The 17,825-nt window shown below is 38.1% G+C and overlaps 1 protein-coding gene across 1 annotated transcript in view; it reads right to left on the bottom strand.

Moving 5' to 3' along the window:
* Positions 1-5,298, bottom strand: part of EXOC6 (exocyst complex component 6) — a 105,716-nt gene extending 100,418 nt beyond the window's left edge. The window contains exon 1 of the mRNA XM_015811279.1: positions 5,204-5,298. Within this exon, the coding sequence (XP_015666765.1) occupies positions 5,204-5,286 (83 nt within the window). The 5' untranslated portion in view covers positions 5,287-5,298. The remainder of the gene's footprint in view (positions 1-5,203) is intronic.
* Between the last annotated feature and the right edge of the window lie 12,527 nt (positions 5,299-17,825).

Genomic DNA, 17,825 nt, shown 5'->3' with positions numbered 1-17,825 from the left:
TACACAGAATGACATATACATATAATTTAACCAGACATTGTCTTAGTTCCTCCTTCTGGAACAACCTGGAGTGAGTCCAACTTCAATTTGAAATATATGCTGTACCTATGGAAAGTGCCTTAAATTACTGTAAGATTAAATTAAACCCTATACAGCAGGCATACAATCTTCGGAACTAAAGTCTTCTTTGAGTTAAGCTCAGTTCCTGTTGACTTCATGTTTAAACATGAGTTTCACAGAGTTTGGTACTGCAATTTAAGAGCAATTGTGCATTTAAGCATCATTTGGTAGCCACAGGAGACCAGGAACAGCAGGCCTAACAACCTCAAAATTGCAAATTAGCACATGTGTAGATTGGCTATGTACCCAATATAGGAATCAAGCATCATAATCATTAGTGTCTTTACTAAGGTATGGTACAAGAGAACAAAACAACAACATAATAATTACAAATGTAATAATATTAGTGCACAACCCAGTAAATAATTGAGTTGTGATAGGAGCATGGTATTTACATTCAAAATAATTTAAATAAGAGGTAACCTGGAATTCTCAGTTAAATAAGAGTAGGGAAGAACAACCAGATTCGACACAAACACAGAAATCAAATAAAAGCTCTTTAAAAAGGGTTTAAAGACTACAGAGACAAAGGGAGGAAGGGAATTGATTCTGGAGTCATGGGGTCAGGTTCATCAAGACCCAGAAGCTGGAGACCAAGACTCCTGGAGCAAGAAAACAATGGTGTAAAAATGAATAGAATTGTAGGAAGAAATAAGAGTAGACTGATAAGGGTGGGGTAGAGTGGGTGACCATACACTCCAAACACACAGACATACCAGTATTTAAACAAGGCTGTGATCTGAATAGGAACCAGTAAAGAATCCTATGCTGTACCGAGACATAAGCCTAATGTGAAAGTCCAGAACAGTCCAAACAGCAGTAATAATTTGTAATAGTCTCCTGGCAATTATTCTCGATGTCAATATGAGATAACCATGTACCAGTTATGCCATGGTCTTTTCCATCAGAAATCCTCAAATGTAATGAATATTCATCAAGTTAAAATGAGTAACCCTAACTGTAAAATCAGTACATGGGTATAAAGTCATCCATCAAACCCCAAGGGTGCTACTGAAGAAAACTACAGCAGTTTGGGAGCTCTGAAGAAAAATATGAAGAAGACTCAGAATCAGATCAAAACACAACAGTCTCAATCTTGTTTCTATTCACCTTAAGGTGGTGGAAGAACATCCAAAAGAAAATGCTACTGAGACATTGCTGTAACCTAACTATGCATTGTCATCAAAGATTCATAAGACTTGAGTATCATCAGAACAATACACTCCCCTCTCAAAGGACCATCACTTGACCCAAGTAATTTGGACAATTTTTGTCCAGTGTCCAATCTTCCCTTTCCAGGGAAAGTGGTGGAAAGAGAGTTGCAAGGCAGCTTCCGAGAATTCTGGAAGAAGCAAATTACCTAAACCCCTTTCAGTTGAGGTTCATACTGGGATTTGGAACTGAGACAAAAGCAATCACACCCATCCCACTCCTGCCAGAACCATCCATGGGTGTGATTGCTTCTGTCTCAGTTCCAAATCCATCCTGGCTCTTCTTGACCCACCAGCAGCATTTGATACCATCAATCATGGTATCCTTCCGGGGCGGCTACAGGAATTGGAGGTGGGCAGCACTGTATTGTACTGTTTTTTCTTTCTCCAGGCTAGTTCCAGACAGTGTTAATAAACCAAGAGAGATCCACCCCACAGCCCCTACTTTGTGGAGAGTCTCAAGAGTTTAGTTCTCTGTCCTCTTATATTTTACATTCATATGAGGCCACTGGGTGAGGTAATGCATCAGTCTGTGGTAAGATATTATCAATATGCAGATGACACCAAGATATACTATATATGTCTACCCCAGGCCCCTTGAGTGATGCCATGGACATCCCATCCCAATGTCTGGAGGCTATTGGGGACTAAATGGGGCAAAACAGGCTCCAACTCAATCTTAGCAAGACAGAGTGGCTGCGGGTATTTGGACCCTCCAGAAATAAGGTTCTTCCATCTTTAGTTCTGAATGAGGGTTGCACTACTTTTCATGGTGTGCCAGTTACACACATTATTGGAGCAGCAGGCCCTTCTCACAGTGAATCATGTCCTTGTAACCGCTCATTGACTACTGCATCACACTCTGCATGAGGCTGTCCTGAAAAGCAATCAGAAACTTCAACTGATGCAAAATGTGGCTGTGTTGAGTAGTAAACGGTGCCAAATATACAGCACATGCAACATCACTGTGACGGGAGCTGCATTGGTTACTCATATGTTTCCAGGTGCACTTCAAGGGACTGGTTGTCTACTTACATGGCTTGGGACTACATTACCTGAGGGAATCACCTTTTTCCAAAAGGAAAGGGAAGATTGGAGACTATCAAACTTGATCTGGTAGAATGAGCATGCTGCAGAGCCCATCAGCTGTGATGCTGGCAGGGACTCCAAGACGGGCTTTTTCTGCAGTAACCCTGCCTTACAGAATATCCCCCCCCCCCTTGGAGATTAGAATGGCCCCAACCTTGCTGACTTTTCGTAAAGCTCTAAAAACCTGGCTGTGTTCCAGAGCCTGGGATGCTGAAATGTGCTAAGGATCCTGTTCCTGGCTTTATTGTTAACTGGCCAAGTATCTTGGTTGCTATGCATATTTATTTTGAATATGTTTATTTAGATTACTATTGTTTTTATTGTTTAAAAATGTTTTTATTGTTTTAATTGTGTAGTTTTTGAATTGTAAGCCACCCAGACTCATTGACTGAGGTGGGCGTGTATAGAAATTGAATAAATAAATAAATAAAAATGATATGGGAAGCCCATGAATCAGGAGAAAAAATGCTAAGACTGATCCCGAGAGACAACTACTACAAGGGGACACCCCTGGGACTCTTCATACATAGTAAAGAAATACAGATCACCACTCTTCCATTTCCTAAACCAACAATCTAGAAAAACAAGTCCACACTAAACATTTTTCTGAAATTATTTTATGTGAAGAGAATAACAGTTGTACTAGATAAATGCAAAAGAAAATAAACTGTAAAAGCAGAGGAAAATATGAATCTGATGAATCCAAGTTCTTAACAGCAATGATTAAGTCTCATGTAAAGCAGGTGTTTAATAGTTATTTGATGATATAATGCTGTCAAGAAGCACATTTAATAAGTACTGAAAAGATGAGAATCTCATCATGAGGCGTACTAAAAAACAGGTTTGGTGGAATATCCTTATCTTCAGCATCTTTCTAATGCTGCAGTTAAAACATTTCAATATTAACTTTATTAAGACATGCAGTACCTTTCAGTGAAGAGCAGTAATTCAATTTCTGCATACAATAATTGCACAAAATGTTTATTATATTAGAAAATTATATTTGTTCAATATGTTTATCTGTTAAACCAGAGGCGTCCAACCTTGGCATCTTTAAGGTGTGTGAACTTCATCTCCAGAATCTCTCATGGCTGGTTGGGGAATTCTGGGAGGTGAATTCCACAGGGCTTAAAGTTGCCAAGGTTGGACACCCCTGTGTTAAATATTATTTAAATTAAAAAGATTTTGAATGCATTAAAAACTTAAGCATATTTTTCCCAAGAAAAATATCAATAACTTAAATAACTGTATTCATAATAGGAATAAAATAGGGGGGGTGTTCCATATATTTTAAAGGTCTCAGGCAGATTTATACAAATTGTTCAAGGAAGATTATTTAAAACAGCCACAATACTGGCATAAGATTACTGTTCAGTTCTTCGGTGTTATCGATTTTAGTTTTTAGATTGGTATTTAGAATGGAGCAATTTGATGTTTCTTCAAAATCTAGTATTACAGAGGACAGTGAGGAAACACTAAGCAGCTAAATACATACAGGTAGTCCTCGATGTAAAACCATTCATTTAGTGACCATTCAAAATTACAGTGGCACTGAAAAAGTGACTTATGTTTTTCACACTTGTGATCCTTGCAGCATCCCCATGGTCACATGATCAAAATTCAAAGACACTTGATAACTGACTCTTATTTATGACAACTGCACTATTCCCAGGTCAGAAGGTTTTGCAACCTGAAAGTCTTCCCATTCACATTCCCAGACAATGAAGACCCACCCATCTTTATAGTAGGAAGTAAATTCATAGTATTATACAGACATGTGTAATTAGTTAGAACGACAAAGTTGCTCCACTTCTTTTACATAGAATGCTACTGCTGAGCATATCATTAGAAGCAAAATACTGTTAATTTCCAAATAAAACTGTCAAACACTACCTTCAGAGGAAGCCAATTTAGAACTCCTGACTACAAAAGGAAACTCACTGGCTTTGACAACTCCCAAAACACTTAGAGTACATCAGCTTTACAAAGACAACTTCACCTCCATGCCTTTTTCCCAGATACTTTATTGCACAATTATTTCACCAAAGGAAAGGAAACAGCCAGAGGCTGTTATGGGTAAGCCTCAGATGTGTCAAGAAATAAACACCAGAAAGAAAAGGAGTATCTCCATGGCACACTTACACTCCCAGGGGAAGACAGGTGTGAGAGACTGAACAAGCTGATCCTGACCGGAGGAGAACTTCAGTAGAAAAAATAGGGTTCTGTGAGGGGCCAAAGGGCTGCTCTTGAGTCTTTCACGTGTCCTGGCCATTTCCGTTTGACAGCTCCCAGGTTGTCAGAACAGAGGGAAATGGGCATCCCACGAAAACCCGGAATCCCAGCTGCGCTTCTGAGAAGCTGCGCTTCCCTCCCTGATTCCAGAGGAAAGTAGGGGATGCTTAGCCAAGCGATGTGGCTGCTCGGCCGAGGCTTCGGAGACCAGGTGAGCCGCCAGGTGAGCAAGGAGGACGCCTTTCTTAAAGAGGAACGAGGGGCCCGGGTGAAGTTGGTCCTCCCCTTCGCCGGGGAAAGGAGACCTACCAAGCCACGGGCAGGGAAATTCAATGGAAGGAGCCCCCACCCCCACCCCTACCCCACGCAGCTACAAAGGCAGGAGACTCCCGGGAAGCTGCAACCTCCGCTCCCCTGAATTTTGCACGGCAGAAGCGCCGCGCTCCTCGGGAGCGAGCTGTCATCGCTCCGGCGCTGCAAATAGGGAAGACCGACGGTTTTCGGGCTTCGCGACGGATGCGGCACCTCGGCCTCGCCCCCCTGGCGCTCACCTCAAGGTGGGTCCCACACAGGCCGTCTCCGTACTCTCAATCTCCTGCAGGATCCGCTCATGCTCCGGCAAGCTCTCCGCCATCTTGCATGGGAGGGGAGGGAGGAAGGGAGACGGAGAGACAGCCAAGAGGGCGGGGAGGGGGCGGGGCCATCCGTTGCGGACTCGAAGCGAGCGAATCAGCGCGGAGGGCGGGCGCCCGCGACCTTCAGAACGGCTGACGGCCTCCAGATGTGTCAAACTACAACTCCCATGCTCCTGGTAGTCCGGAACACTGGGGGGGGGGGTGTTCAATCTATGTTCTAAGAGAACCTTGCATACCTAAAAGTATGCAAACTCTTTTTATGCATTTTTTTCCTTTGGCGTGAAAAGGGAATAGTGTATCATAACGCTGTTTCTCAACCTTGGCAGCTTTAAGCTCTCTAGACTCCAACTCCCAGAATTCCCCAGCCAGTTGAAGTTCACACATCTTAAAGTTGCCAAGGTTGAGGCGCCCTGGTATGAAGAATCATGCTCTGTTCTTTTCTGGTGTAAGAGTAGCTTTTAAAGAAAGCCAAAGGCAGGCAAGGTTTAAAAATTACAAGAGAAATCCGCAGTTGGCCAAATGTTGCTGACGTTCCAGAGACTTGGAGCATAATGCAACACCAGGATAGCCGAAGGTTTTCTACCTTCTGGTTAAATGTTACCAGACAATGTTGCACCAGCCTCACCTGAACATGCCTGAGTTCCTGCAAAATGATAAAGTAATTAAAATATTGGAAATACTTTTTTTTTTAAAAAAAAATGAGATTCTTTTAATTTTGAGACAGCAGCATCTTCTTTTGAAGGAGAAATGTGTTCTTAAAAAAAGGAAATATAATTATTTTTCTCCTAAGAATCTGTATTTTCTGAACATGACCAAATATACTATATGTGCACATTATAACCAAGATGTATGGCAGAAGTTGGCAGGCCCCCAGGTGGATTTTTTTTAATTACGGTATATACTGTAAAGGAGTGAGAGATAAACTGAGTCAATTGTGACTTCTGATGACTCCATGCATATCGGTATGTTCACTTAGTTTTGGAGTGATAATATGGAAACCCCTGACCTTTGCTTTCGTCAGGAGTGTCCAGAAGATGTGGTCAAAAAAGTCAAGGCAGCAGTCCTCCACTGTGATCAAACTCTGCCTGTTTTTTATGTACATGGCCTACATAAAAAACTGGCAAAGCTTGATAGGACGACAGCGGTAAGGTGTTTTATGCCCTAAGATGGAAAGAAAAATATATACATACAATGGAAGAATGGATTTAGAAATTAATGGAGCTAAATGAGATAGCAAAATTTCATGCTACCAAGAGACCATTAACAGATTTATTACCGGATAAAGAGAAGAATCAACTTTTGAGTCTGGGTTTTGAAGATTAGAATAAAATTGACTAGAGAAATATTGTAGCTTTTTAAATATAAGGTTATATACGTTTGATACTTTATTCTTTTAGATGAAATTAACAGAAGAACATTTTATGAATACTGACTTTTAGTAAGTTGACTATTAGTATTTTAAAATATTTTATATATTAGTGTTATTTATTTAAAATTAGGAAGAGCTGGTTGTATTGTTAACATATCTGTCCTAAAAGAAAGTCGCTCAGCTTTGTTATATTTGTTAAACTTTTTTTTGCATTTTTAATGTGTTTTATCATTCCTTTTGTTTTTTATGATAGTTTGGAATATAATGTATGATGTTGAAACTCAATAAAGATACTTTAAAAAACAGGAAGTACTACAGTTGCACCATCATTGCCACCATCTTGATTTATTTTTACCTTACCCTATGGAAATACCTGGCTGTTTTTGTCAACTTTTTTTTTTAATTTCCCAAAATAGCCTGTGACTCTGAAACCCAAAGTACAGCATACCCGCTGCTTGCACAGCCTGATAACCAATGGGCCATGGACCGGTACCGGCCCATGGGCCAGGGTTAGGGACCTCTGCAACACAATATACAGCAATCATTTTTGAACCAAGGTACCTAAAATCCTCCAACTTAAAGAATGCATAAAAAGATCCAGGATCCATTATACTCCTGTGGAAATGAAATTTCCATGAAGTTCGTATCAGTTTTATTCACAAAATGGTGGTCATGGCAGTGTCCCTGCAGTCACATGACCATGATTTCTGACACTCTTCCAGCTTCCCAAAAGCAAAATCAATGGGGAAGCCTATTCCACCTATGTGTTTAGGTAAGTAAATATAGACTTCACATTGAAGTTTGTTTGCTACTACAATTATTTTGCTATGCATGATATATACTCTTTTTAGGTGATCATGCGACCTTACAGCATTGGAGTAAAAAAAAAAAAAGGTCAGCCTAAAATGTAATGTTCATTCTGGTTACATGAGACTGCACTACTTTTCTCTCAAAGGATGACCAAACAGGTCACAGGGCTGCCTAGTATTAACTAAAAGGAGACTCGGGAAGGGGAGGAACTCTGCTGTGAGAGTCAAACCTCAAATATATGGTATAAGGGCAGAAAGGAATGGTGATCAGTGATGGTGGCATTTCTCTACAGTTCTACTTGAGCCAGCCTTCCCACCAAGGAGCTCTTGTTTGAATGACCAATTGTACCTCTTGTTCCTTTGACCAATGAAAACGGATATGGATAGGCCAGGAGGAGCTGGCATATCTACCTGGCAGATAAGCTGCAGCTGGTCCTCCAATATAAGGGCCAAGCTGGTCTCTTTCCTGTAATGATGTTCTTCCTAAGACCTTTGTCCTCTACCAATGGATGAAGCAGAATGTGCTTCCTTTCAACTTTCCAGTCTCAATTTTTGTTTTATTTCATATTAGAATGGTATAAAGGTGGATAAACAAACAATATGAAATACTTATTATCTACATATATGATTTCCAATTTTGTAAGTATTGTGAGATAGAAACCTTGCAAATAAGTTTTTACAACCCAACTATGACAACTTGGCTTGAATTTTACCTGGTTCTGTCCAGATGAGAAAAGTGAGAACAGAAGGAAACTATTAAAATGAAGAAAGTATAAACCCAAAAAGTTTCTTCTTTCAATAATGAAAAGCAGAGCCACTGCTTGGTATAGCTGCAACAAAACTTGGTTTGATGAGAATTAAAATGATTAAAATTCTTTCGCCCCTTATTCATATTATAAGATTTTGTATATTGTTACAAGAGGAAAATTCCCCAGGACCATGACTTTGAATAAGTATATTTTCTCTAGTAAACTGATACTTAAAGTAACACTATGCTATTTTAAAATAGTCGGTCAGGTGCTAAAAATAAACTTGAGGGTCATGCCTTGCAATTTAACATATAAAATGACCGTGAAAACATAAATATTTCTTATTTATTTTAGGCTGCTGAATCTTGACATATAAGTTTGCTATTATGAATATCAGAGAATTCTGTACTTTATTCCATGAGTTATATAATTAACAGCAGACAAAACTTCTAATAAAAAAGGATTATGTGCAGGGAGTGGGGTGATTCAAAATAACAAAAAAACCATAATTGGACTTTCATATACTTCAATCCCACCACAATCTGCCATCAGCAAAACTGGCTCAAAAGAGAAAGCCAAATAAAGTCTCAGTGATGAAAGAACAGTCTTTTAAATTAATTAAACAGCAGTGTCCTGAACATAATGAGAGAAATGTAATTCACTGTAGCCAAGCACTATGTTGCAATTTTGAGGTATAGTTTTGAATTAGCTACTTTAGAAACAAGTCTAACCCCCACTGAGGTTAGTAGAATGGTGCAATAGCTCTGCATTTTGTAAGAAGAATAAATGAACAAACAAATAAAGCAAAAACTGGAAAAAGGAATCAATAGAATAAAAGTGTTCTTTACAGTATAGTACTTACCCTAAAGTGATTCCTAAAGGCAGCTCCAGGTATTTAATCTCACCAAGGACAGTTTCATATACATTATCTTTGTTTTCCTCCAGATTAAATCCTTGTAGATTGGTGCTTGTTGCCATAATCAAGTATTAAATTGTTCCAACCAGTAGGTGAAGATTTTCTCTTTTTTTAATATCACAACATCAGCAAGGGAAAACAGACCTTGGTATGACTTGGTAGTCCTATAGACTTTCTCTTATTCACCAATGTGAGCGGCACAGCTGTTGTTTCTATTTCCTGGCTGGTAACCTTTGGGAACCTGGCCCTGAGCTCAAAACCTCTCTGCAGCCAAATCTGATACTTGCTTTAAAAGAAAATAGAATGCATCCATTAAAATAGTAGATATTTATAGAAAGTTGTGTATCAGTAAAATGGAAGAGTTTGTGTGTTTAGGAGGAAACAGCTGTTGGTTTAAAAGTAATTTACACTTTTAACTTCTGGATAAGTTCTGATTCTTCAATTAGATAATGTCACTTTTTTTAGCTTTATCCACTAGCTTCAGAGAAAGTCCACACAAATAAAGAAAAGTGATTATTTAAAAAATATGCAATTGTTGGCAGTCCTGCCACCAATAGGAGGAGCTGGAGATCTCAGGTGCAGCTTCTTGCCTTTAAAAAAAAAAGGAGGCGGGGAATTCCATAAGATCATAAAGTAAAAGTTAATGGCTTCCTTGAATTAAGTTCAATCTTTGATGACAACAGTAGGGGGAAAAGTGTACTTTTGAATATTTTCTGATTTTCCAATCTAGTCGACAGCCCCTTCTAGTCTCCTAATTCAAGGTCAAATCAACTACAGTTCTACACAGCCTTTAGTTCAGTCAAGATTGATAAAGTATTGCTATTTCCTGCTAGATTAAATGACTCTAAAATTACCTAAATGCATCACAAACTTGAGGTTTTATGTTTCTGCTACTCTTCAGAGTTAAAGCAAACATGCTTATTTGTTCCTTGATGTCTCACCCAAGTGGGAAAATATTTAATGAAATAGTCACAGTTTTGCAAAACTGTACATGCCAGCAGTATATTTACTGAGAAGTACCGTATTTCTAAAATAGTGAGAAACTAATGAAGGCTTACAGCAGCCTTCAGCTGTCTTAGCAGCTTAAGAGTCCATATGACCGGACTTTAACCTGGTTGAGGCCACTGAAGGGGGCTAAAGTTCGGAAATCTGTTTATTAATTTATTTGTTGCATTAGTTTTGGAACCCAGATATAATAAGCCCTGATTTTTTTCAAAAGTGCAGGTAAACCTCAACTTACAACCATTCATTTAGTGACTGAAGTTACAACAGTACTCAAAAAATTGACTTATGACTGTTTTTCTCACTTATGACTATTGCAGCATCCCCATGGTTACATGATCACAATTCGGATACCTGGCAACTGGCTCATACTTATGACAGTCGCAGTGTCCCAGGGTCATGGGATCCTCTTTTACGACCTTCTGACAAGCAAAGTCAAGGGGGAAGCCTGATTCACTTAACAACCCTGTTACTAACTTGACAACTATAGCGATTTACTTAACAACTGTGGCAAGAAAGATCATGAAATGGGGCAAAACTCACGTATAAACTGTCTCACTTAACAACAGAAATTTTGGGCTCAATTGTGGTCATAAGTCAAGGACTACCTCTACATGCATAGAATTCAACCATATACACGGAACTGATTAATTTACTGATATAAACTAAGAGTCCTATGCATGAGGAGGAAGGTCCAAAAAGTCATGATGGCCGCCACCAGTAGAGAATGTAATTTAAGCCCTGCTCTTTCTCGTGTGCATGGTGGCTACCATATTGACTTTCTAACCATCTTCCTGCTGACACCAGGAATGTGGGCTAAATGATTAATGGATATTCCAGGTGGCAAAGCAAAGTCTAGCAGGCCCACAATGGTTCAGTTGAAGAAACATTTCCTTTCCAAGGTGCTTCTTTTCCCCCATTGCAATGAAAGTCATTAGAGAAACTCTCAATTATCCCATGCTTTTTTTTAACACAATGTAAAATAAGAGTTTTTCAAATAATCTTTGCAGGAGAGCCTAACTTCATTTGCTCTGTACTGTATACACAACCTGCCCCCCCCCATGCTGCATTAGGAAGTACATGCTACAGTCCTCCAAGGCACTGCTCCTTCAGTACAGATGGGCTGGCCTCTTTAAATAATTCACCACTGGATGTCACACAAGCACAGATGAAAGAATTATCTTGACAGTAGCTATATACATAAGGCCAGATTAGGTATTAGGTATTAGGTAACTAGAAACTTATTTGAAACACCTAACCAAGTTCAATGATGATAAAATCATTAACTATGACTAAGCAATTAATAACAATGTGCATGATTCAGGCATTACACAGAAGACTGACAAATTCAGGAAAGGGAGTATTCTTTGCTCCTAAAAAAGGGCTGCCTTGCAAGAAAATGGGCATTGAAAAGCATTTGTCTCATTAACCAGGGTCAGTTTCACTGTATGTTGGACCCAAGTAGACATTAAGCAAGCAATTCTACTTCATTCTCTTCAGATCCGTGTAAGCCTTTGGTACATGTCTATTAATCAGATATTCCCAATCAGGATATTCGAGATATATACAAGTTTATAAAAAATGGTAACACTATCTTACTCCCAAATGGCTCGTATGTTCCACAGAGTGAAATGAATATGAGATCTAGTTGTTCTTCCTGACTTTGGCCTGGTTCACGCAACTCATTAAACTCATGATATAGTTTGCCTAGAAAAGAATTGATAGGTTGTGTGAACAAGTCATTCTGATTTATTTATCAACTTTTACTGAAGCTTTGTGTAGCTCAAGTTAGAGATTACATCTTTAATACTATAAATTACAGGTATATTTGACTGGTTTTGGGGGGAGGGGTAAAGCATAATGCACCTGTTGAAGATTGAATGGACCAAAAACCAAATGGGAACCTTCTGAACAGTACAATCCATTGGATAATCTCAATCAGTCATACACTTTCCCCTGGGACGTTAAGGACTTTATTAAGATTGGGAAAATAAAATGAATAATTCTCATATTCATTATCCTGAGCAAATAGAAAGAATATGAGCTCAGTGTATTATTGTTATAATTATCAACTGATCTGAAAATGTGGATTTCCAACACATCTGAAGACGCTACTTTGGATAACAACTGACTGGCTAGATCCAGATGACATATTTAATCCTAAACCCAGATTTTAAAAAATCCAAATGCATACAGTGAGCTTTGCTCGAATAATTTTACCCCATTATGGCTCAGTGTAACAGTTTGTTTCTACGGTATCAGGGAAGGGCAAAAAAGTCAAAATGACAGTCATGATCATATAATCAAAACTCCACTCCTTTTACATGGAGCTTCAGTTGCAGGATTGTGGCCACAATTATTTTTCATTTTACTTCCTCTATGGATGTCCTTGTTTGATTAACACAAGACGCTGATCTAGTGGTGGGGAACTTCCCCACCATTAGATCAGCGTCTTGTGTGAATTCCCTAATCCTATTTTAGTCTGGTACCTTTTGTCAACCCAATACAGGTAGTCCTCGACTTGCAACAGTTTGTTTAGTGACTGTTTGAAGTTGCAACGGCACTTTAAAAAGTGGCTTATGACCGTTTTTCGCACTTAGGATCATTGCAGCCTCCCCCCTGGTCATATGATCAAAATTCAGCCACTTGATAACTGACTCTTATTTATGAAAAGTGCAATATTCCCAGGGTCATGTGATCACCTTTTGCAACCTTCTGACAAAGTCAATGGGAAAACCAGATTCATTTAACAATTGTGTTACTAACTTAACAACTGCAGTGATTTCCTTAACAACTGTGGCAAGAAAGATCATGAAATGGGGCAAAATTCATTTAACAACTGTCTCACTTAACAACATAAATTTTGGGCTCAATTGTGGATGTAAGTCGAAGACTACCTGTAATTTTTTTTCAGTATAATCTCTTTCACATCTCCAAACATCCCCCTATATTATTTTTCAATAGCCATTATAGCTAAATATTTTTGTTGTCCCTAGAATGGATTGCTTTTTTCCTAACAGGCAACACACTAATTATATCAAAATACCCCAAAAAGTCAATTTGCTGAATAATTTATAGAAATCCTCAGGCAAACAAAGGATTCACACAATTTCTGATGGGATCTCTTAATTCTTAAAAACAAAATGTATCTTGCTACTGCTCAACAAGAAGAGAAAATCACTGTTTTCTCAATATATTCTACCCATAATATATTTTGAATCAGTACTGCTGATTTAGAATAAATTCTAAGTCCAAACCTGATGAACTTTTGACACAAATTAAATTATGTCTATAACCATCTGAATTATTTTTTCCAGTTTTCTGAAAATTTAAAGCAGGTTTTGCAATTATCTGTGGCTGCTTAAAATGCAATCAATTTATATTAGTAGAAAATGCAGATGGGTGAATAACTACCTGTTTAGGAAGGAAATGAGACCACTCAGAAATCACAGTCATTTCTATATCTTGAGAGATTTTTTTTCAATTTCCCCCCCCCCCATGCTTTCTGGGGAATTCTGGGAGTTGGAAGTCCAGACATCTTAAAGTTGTCAAGGTTGAAAAACATTTAGATAGGCCTTTCAAAGATGATATTGCAAATAAGATTTTTTATATCAATCTTAGTACAGTTTTTATTATAAATTTAAAACATGCTCTTGAAATGTACTGCATGCTCTCCAAAATGTACCAAAGAGTACAGTTAAATTTCAAGCCATTGATGGCTAGAATAAACACTTCTCCCTAATGAATTGTCTCTCCTCCTGTCTCCATTTTAAAAAGTCCCATTAGCGGTATCGTATTGGCAGGAGTCCCCATGCAGAATGGCTATTGTTGAGTGAGCAAACAGGCTTCCTTGAAGTCTTCTGCAGTATCTTCCCATGTGGTGCCAGCCATCCAGAAGCAATTTAAAAAGTCATCTGCATATAATCTCTCCTTGTAATCCAACACTCAAATAGGTGAGTATGATCACAAAAAAGGCAGATAAGAGAAAATAGTGTCAAGGCAATTATATTACTCACTACTTAGTAACAACCTTTATTAGCAGCTCTTGATTGTTCAATTGGCAGGCTCCTAAAGGAGATTTTCTAGAACATCAGTCAATACCATTTTTAAAATAAAATATCAAGGCCCTGCATTGGTTGTTACAAAACGCTTCAGAAAGTCTTTTGAAGGAAAAAGAGTTCCAGAAATTGAAAAAATGCTGAGGTAAGTAGGGATCATTCAATAAATGCTCCAAAACCTCCTAAAATACAAACTTATACTCAATGTCTACTAGAGGAGATGAAACTAGTGAGCAAAATTATGAGGTTTGCACTAGAAACTCTGTAGATTTTTTCATAAGCATTTCAACTGGATGACAGTTTTTAGTTCCTCTTTCTTACACTATACAGTTTCCTTCCTTCTCAGTAAATTCATGATTTGTTAATATTATTGTGGAATTCATATACACTAAGTATTGTGGTAGGATATAAAAAGTTTATTCTTTGGATAAGGTTGAAATGCTAAGTCACATTATTCAAGGAATATCAAAGAAGTTTAATAACACTGTGTGTTCTTATGACTTTGTAAAAGACAAAAGACTTGAAATTTGAAAGGCTTGGAAACTGAAAAAAAATACAAATGAATTCTGTTAGTGATTTCAAGTGTAGATTTTTTTCCAGTTATTTCAAAATGACTATTTTTCAAAGAGAAAATAAAGGATTTTTTAAAAGGGAAATATATCAACAATTGGTTTATGAGGAAGCCATTTTATTATTACTATATTATTTACTTCTAAAATTTTCACTAAAATAACACATCACTAAAAATCATAATTGACCTGGGAATAGAATCAGCCTATACCAAAAGCTAAGGGAAAATTCCTTTAACATCACAGATGCTTATTTTAGAGTAGACACATGTCATTCTGCTTAAAATGTATATGCATTTGTTTATTGCACAGTATTTATGACAGACTGTGGACAATATACAACAGCAAAATAAAACACAGATTATCTCAATTGGTAAAAACAATACTATAAGCAATAATACATTGAAATAAATACATTGTAATAAATTATAATGGATAGCCCCATTGTCCTAAATCATGTAGTGTTTTATAGGCCTCACTGAATGAAATGAGGATGGAAATCAATCACACCTATATGAGGAATGTATTCCATAAAGTGGGGATAGTGCTCACCAGGTCTAATACAGATCCACATTCCTGTGGGGATGGAATCTATAGGTCTTCCTTTGATCTTTGGACTAGATGGATAGAAACATTCTTAGACATGGTCCCTGATATACTACAATGCTATGTGGTATAGGACTCTAGAACTAGAACTGGCCCAGAAAGTTTACTGTTGGCCAGTGCAATGTCTTCAAGATGGATATAATTTTGCCAAGACAGGTCTTCTTGACCAGCAGTCTATAGCCACTGTATTTTGCACCAGCTGAAGTTTCCAAATCATACTCAAAGGCAGTCCACATAGTATATGTTTCAATAGTCCAGTTGCCAAGTTACCCTGGTCCAGGTAAGGTTGCAACTTGCACACCAGCCAAAGCTTGGCAAAGCCCCCTAACCACAGTCTCCACCTTTTGATTTAGATATGCATCCAAGAAGATCCTTAGCGCCATCAAAAACAGTTAGGGAGCAAATGGATAACTCTGATGGTTAGACATGTATGCAACTCCATCTTGCCAGGGTTCAGTCTGACCTTCTTTCTCTCCACTCAGACTCTGACAGCTTCGGGACCCTAGACTCAGGATCTCTAAATATTCTAGCTCTTTCTATGAGGACTATGTACAACTGAAAATCATCAGCATATTGATAATCTTTCTTAGCATTTCTTAAATAACACCGAGGAGAGGACTGAGCCCTGCAGTACCCCACACTGGAACAAGCCATGGTCAGTTTTAATTCCCCTCTTATTATTGACTGGATTCATCTACACACCTGGAGCTGCAAGATGGTGCCTCGAAGACTCAAACACCAGCCACAAGATGATGTCCAGCAGCTCATGAATGGCTGATCCATAGCAGCCTGGTAATCAGTACATTAGCAACAACACTAGTCTATCTCTGATGCCTGAGTTCACACGCAGGCACTCATGCTAGTTGCCTACAGGGCAATGCTACTGTCTTTCCAACCAGGTCCCAGTAATATATGTCAAGTCTGTGCATTCATCTTCCAGCATTTCATGGACTAATATGGTATTATCCCACACAGACCTAGACTTTAGCAGCAGATCTGGAATTCATGATACCTGTCAACTTGGCCATCTGGGGCCAGGGTTGTGGTGACTGACTTGGAAGAAGGAGACCTCACCAAAAGGTCATTTTCTCCTGTAATAGTCCATCCAGTACCCACTGCCACATCTTCTTCTGTTTCCATGGACATTCATGAGCTTTTGTATCGTATTTCCATTATTTCAATGAACTAGGAATTGTATGTAATTCAAAAGCTTGTGCATTTTCACTGTGGAAGCAGGTTAATCAAAAGCATCTCATTCCTTCCAGCCAGCTCTTTGTTTCTAGGTGTTTAGATATCAAATGATTTTTTTTTCTTAAATAGGTACTGAAGTTAAACAGCATGTTAAACATTTGGCTGTATCCTTAGTGTTTGGAAGAGATTAAGTTCAGGGTTCATTGTGTTGTCTGTCATTTCCAAGATTAGATAGTTTAGCTAGGCTCCTACTGGCAATGTAAAAGTCTCTGAATTTATTGACTGTCTGGAATTATTATCAAAGCTTCTAAACCTCCATTGACACCTTGTAAACAAAAATCCCATTATTTTAGTAAGCATGATAAGATTTACATGGGACTTGCATTTGTGTTAGGATTGATAGAAGTATTTAAAACTGTTACAAAAAGTAGTGGTGATTATGATAAATGACTTCAGATTTAATTAACAGCTTAAGGTATTTTCACACATGCAGCTTTAAAACTCATGGTTGCTTAAATTAGTTCAAGGTGGTAGCCACAAGCTTTACATTTATCAGGAATAATAATTTCAAAACAGACTGCTATGTCACACACACGCATGCTGGGTTTATATCTAAATTAAAAAATTCATTCTACTATATATATACACACACACACACACACACACACACGTACACACACACACTTGAGCAGGGGGTTGGACTAGAAGACCTCCAAGGTCTCTTTCATCTCTGCTATTCTGTTATTAAGATCTTCATGTTTGAGAGTGGTAACAGACTGCCCTGGAAAGAGATACAAACATTTACTTTGCACCGAAGGAGGCAATGGCAAACCAGTTCTGTAATATTGCCAAGACAGATGAATGGAACTGTAGTCATCAGAAGTTGAATTCAATTGAAAGGCATCTTTATGACTGGTGTGGGGGGGAGATACTGGGCTCTTTAACATCTTGTCATCTGAAAATGAACTTTATCAGAATCATTTATATGTGGTTCTTATCACAGATTCCAAAAATTTCTGTGGTTTATAAGTTAGGTAGCTGCCACATACTAGAGAAACAATATATACCACAACTCCTGCTTATATTTGTCCATATTTGAGTGATTCTTATGTTCAGTTTGAGGTTTATGAAATGAATAGGAATATACAATATGGAAAATCTATAATGTTTTATATAGGGTTTGAATCCCCAAACACTTTTATTTTATAAATATGTTTAGCAATAACTCTAATTGGATTAATGGGGGCTTATTTTCAAGAAAAAAGACTA

Source organism: Protobothrops mucrosquamatus, unplaced genomic scaffold, assembly GCF_001527695.2.
Source record: "Protobothrops mucrosquamatus isolate PMUCROS unplaced genomic scaffold, P.Mucros_1.0 scaffold36, whole genome shotgun sequence".
Taxonomy (NCBI): Eukaryota; Metazoa; Chordata; class Lepidosauria; order Squamata; family Viperidae; genus Protobothrops; species Protobothrops mucrosquamatus.
The sequence above is the reverse complement of the archived record's forward strand: the minus strand, read 5'-3'. Positions and strand labels throughout refer to the sequence as shown.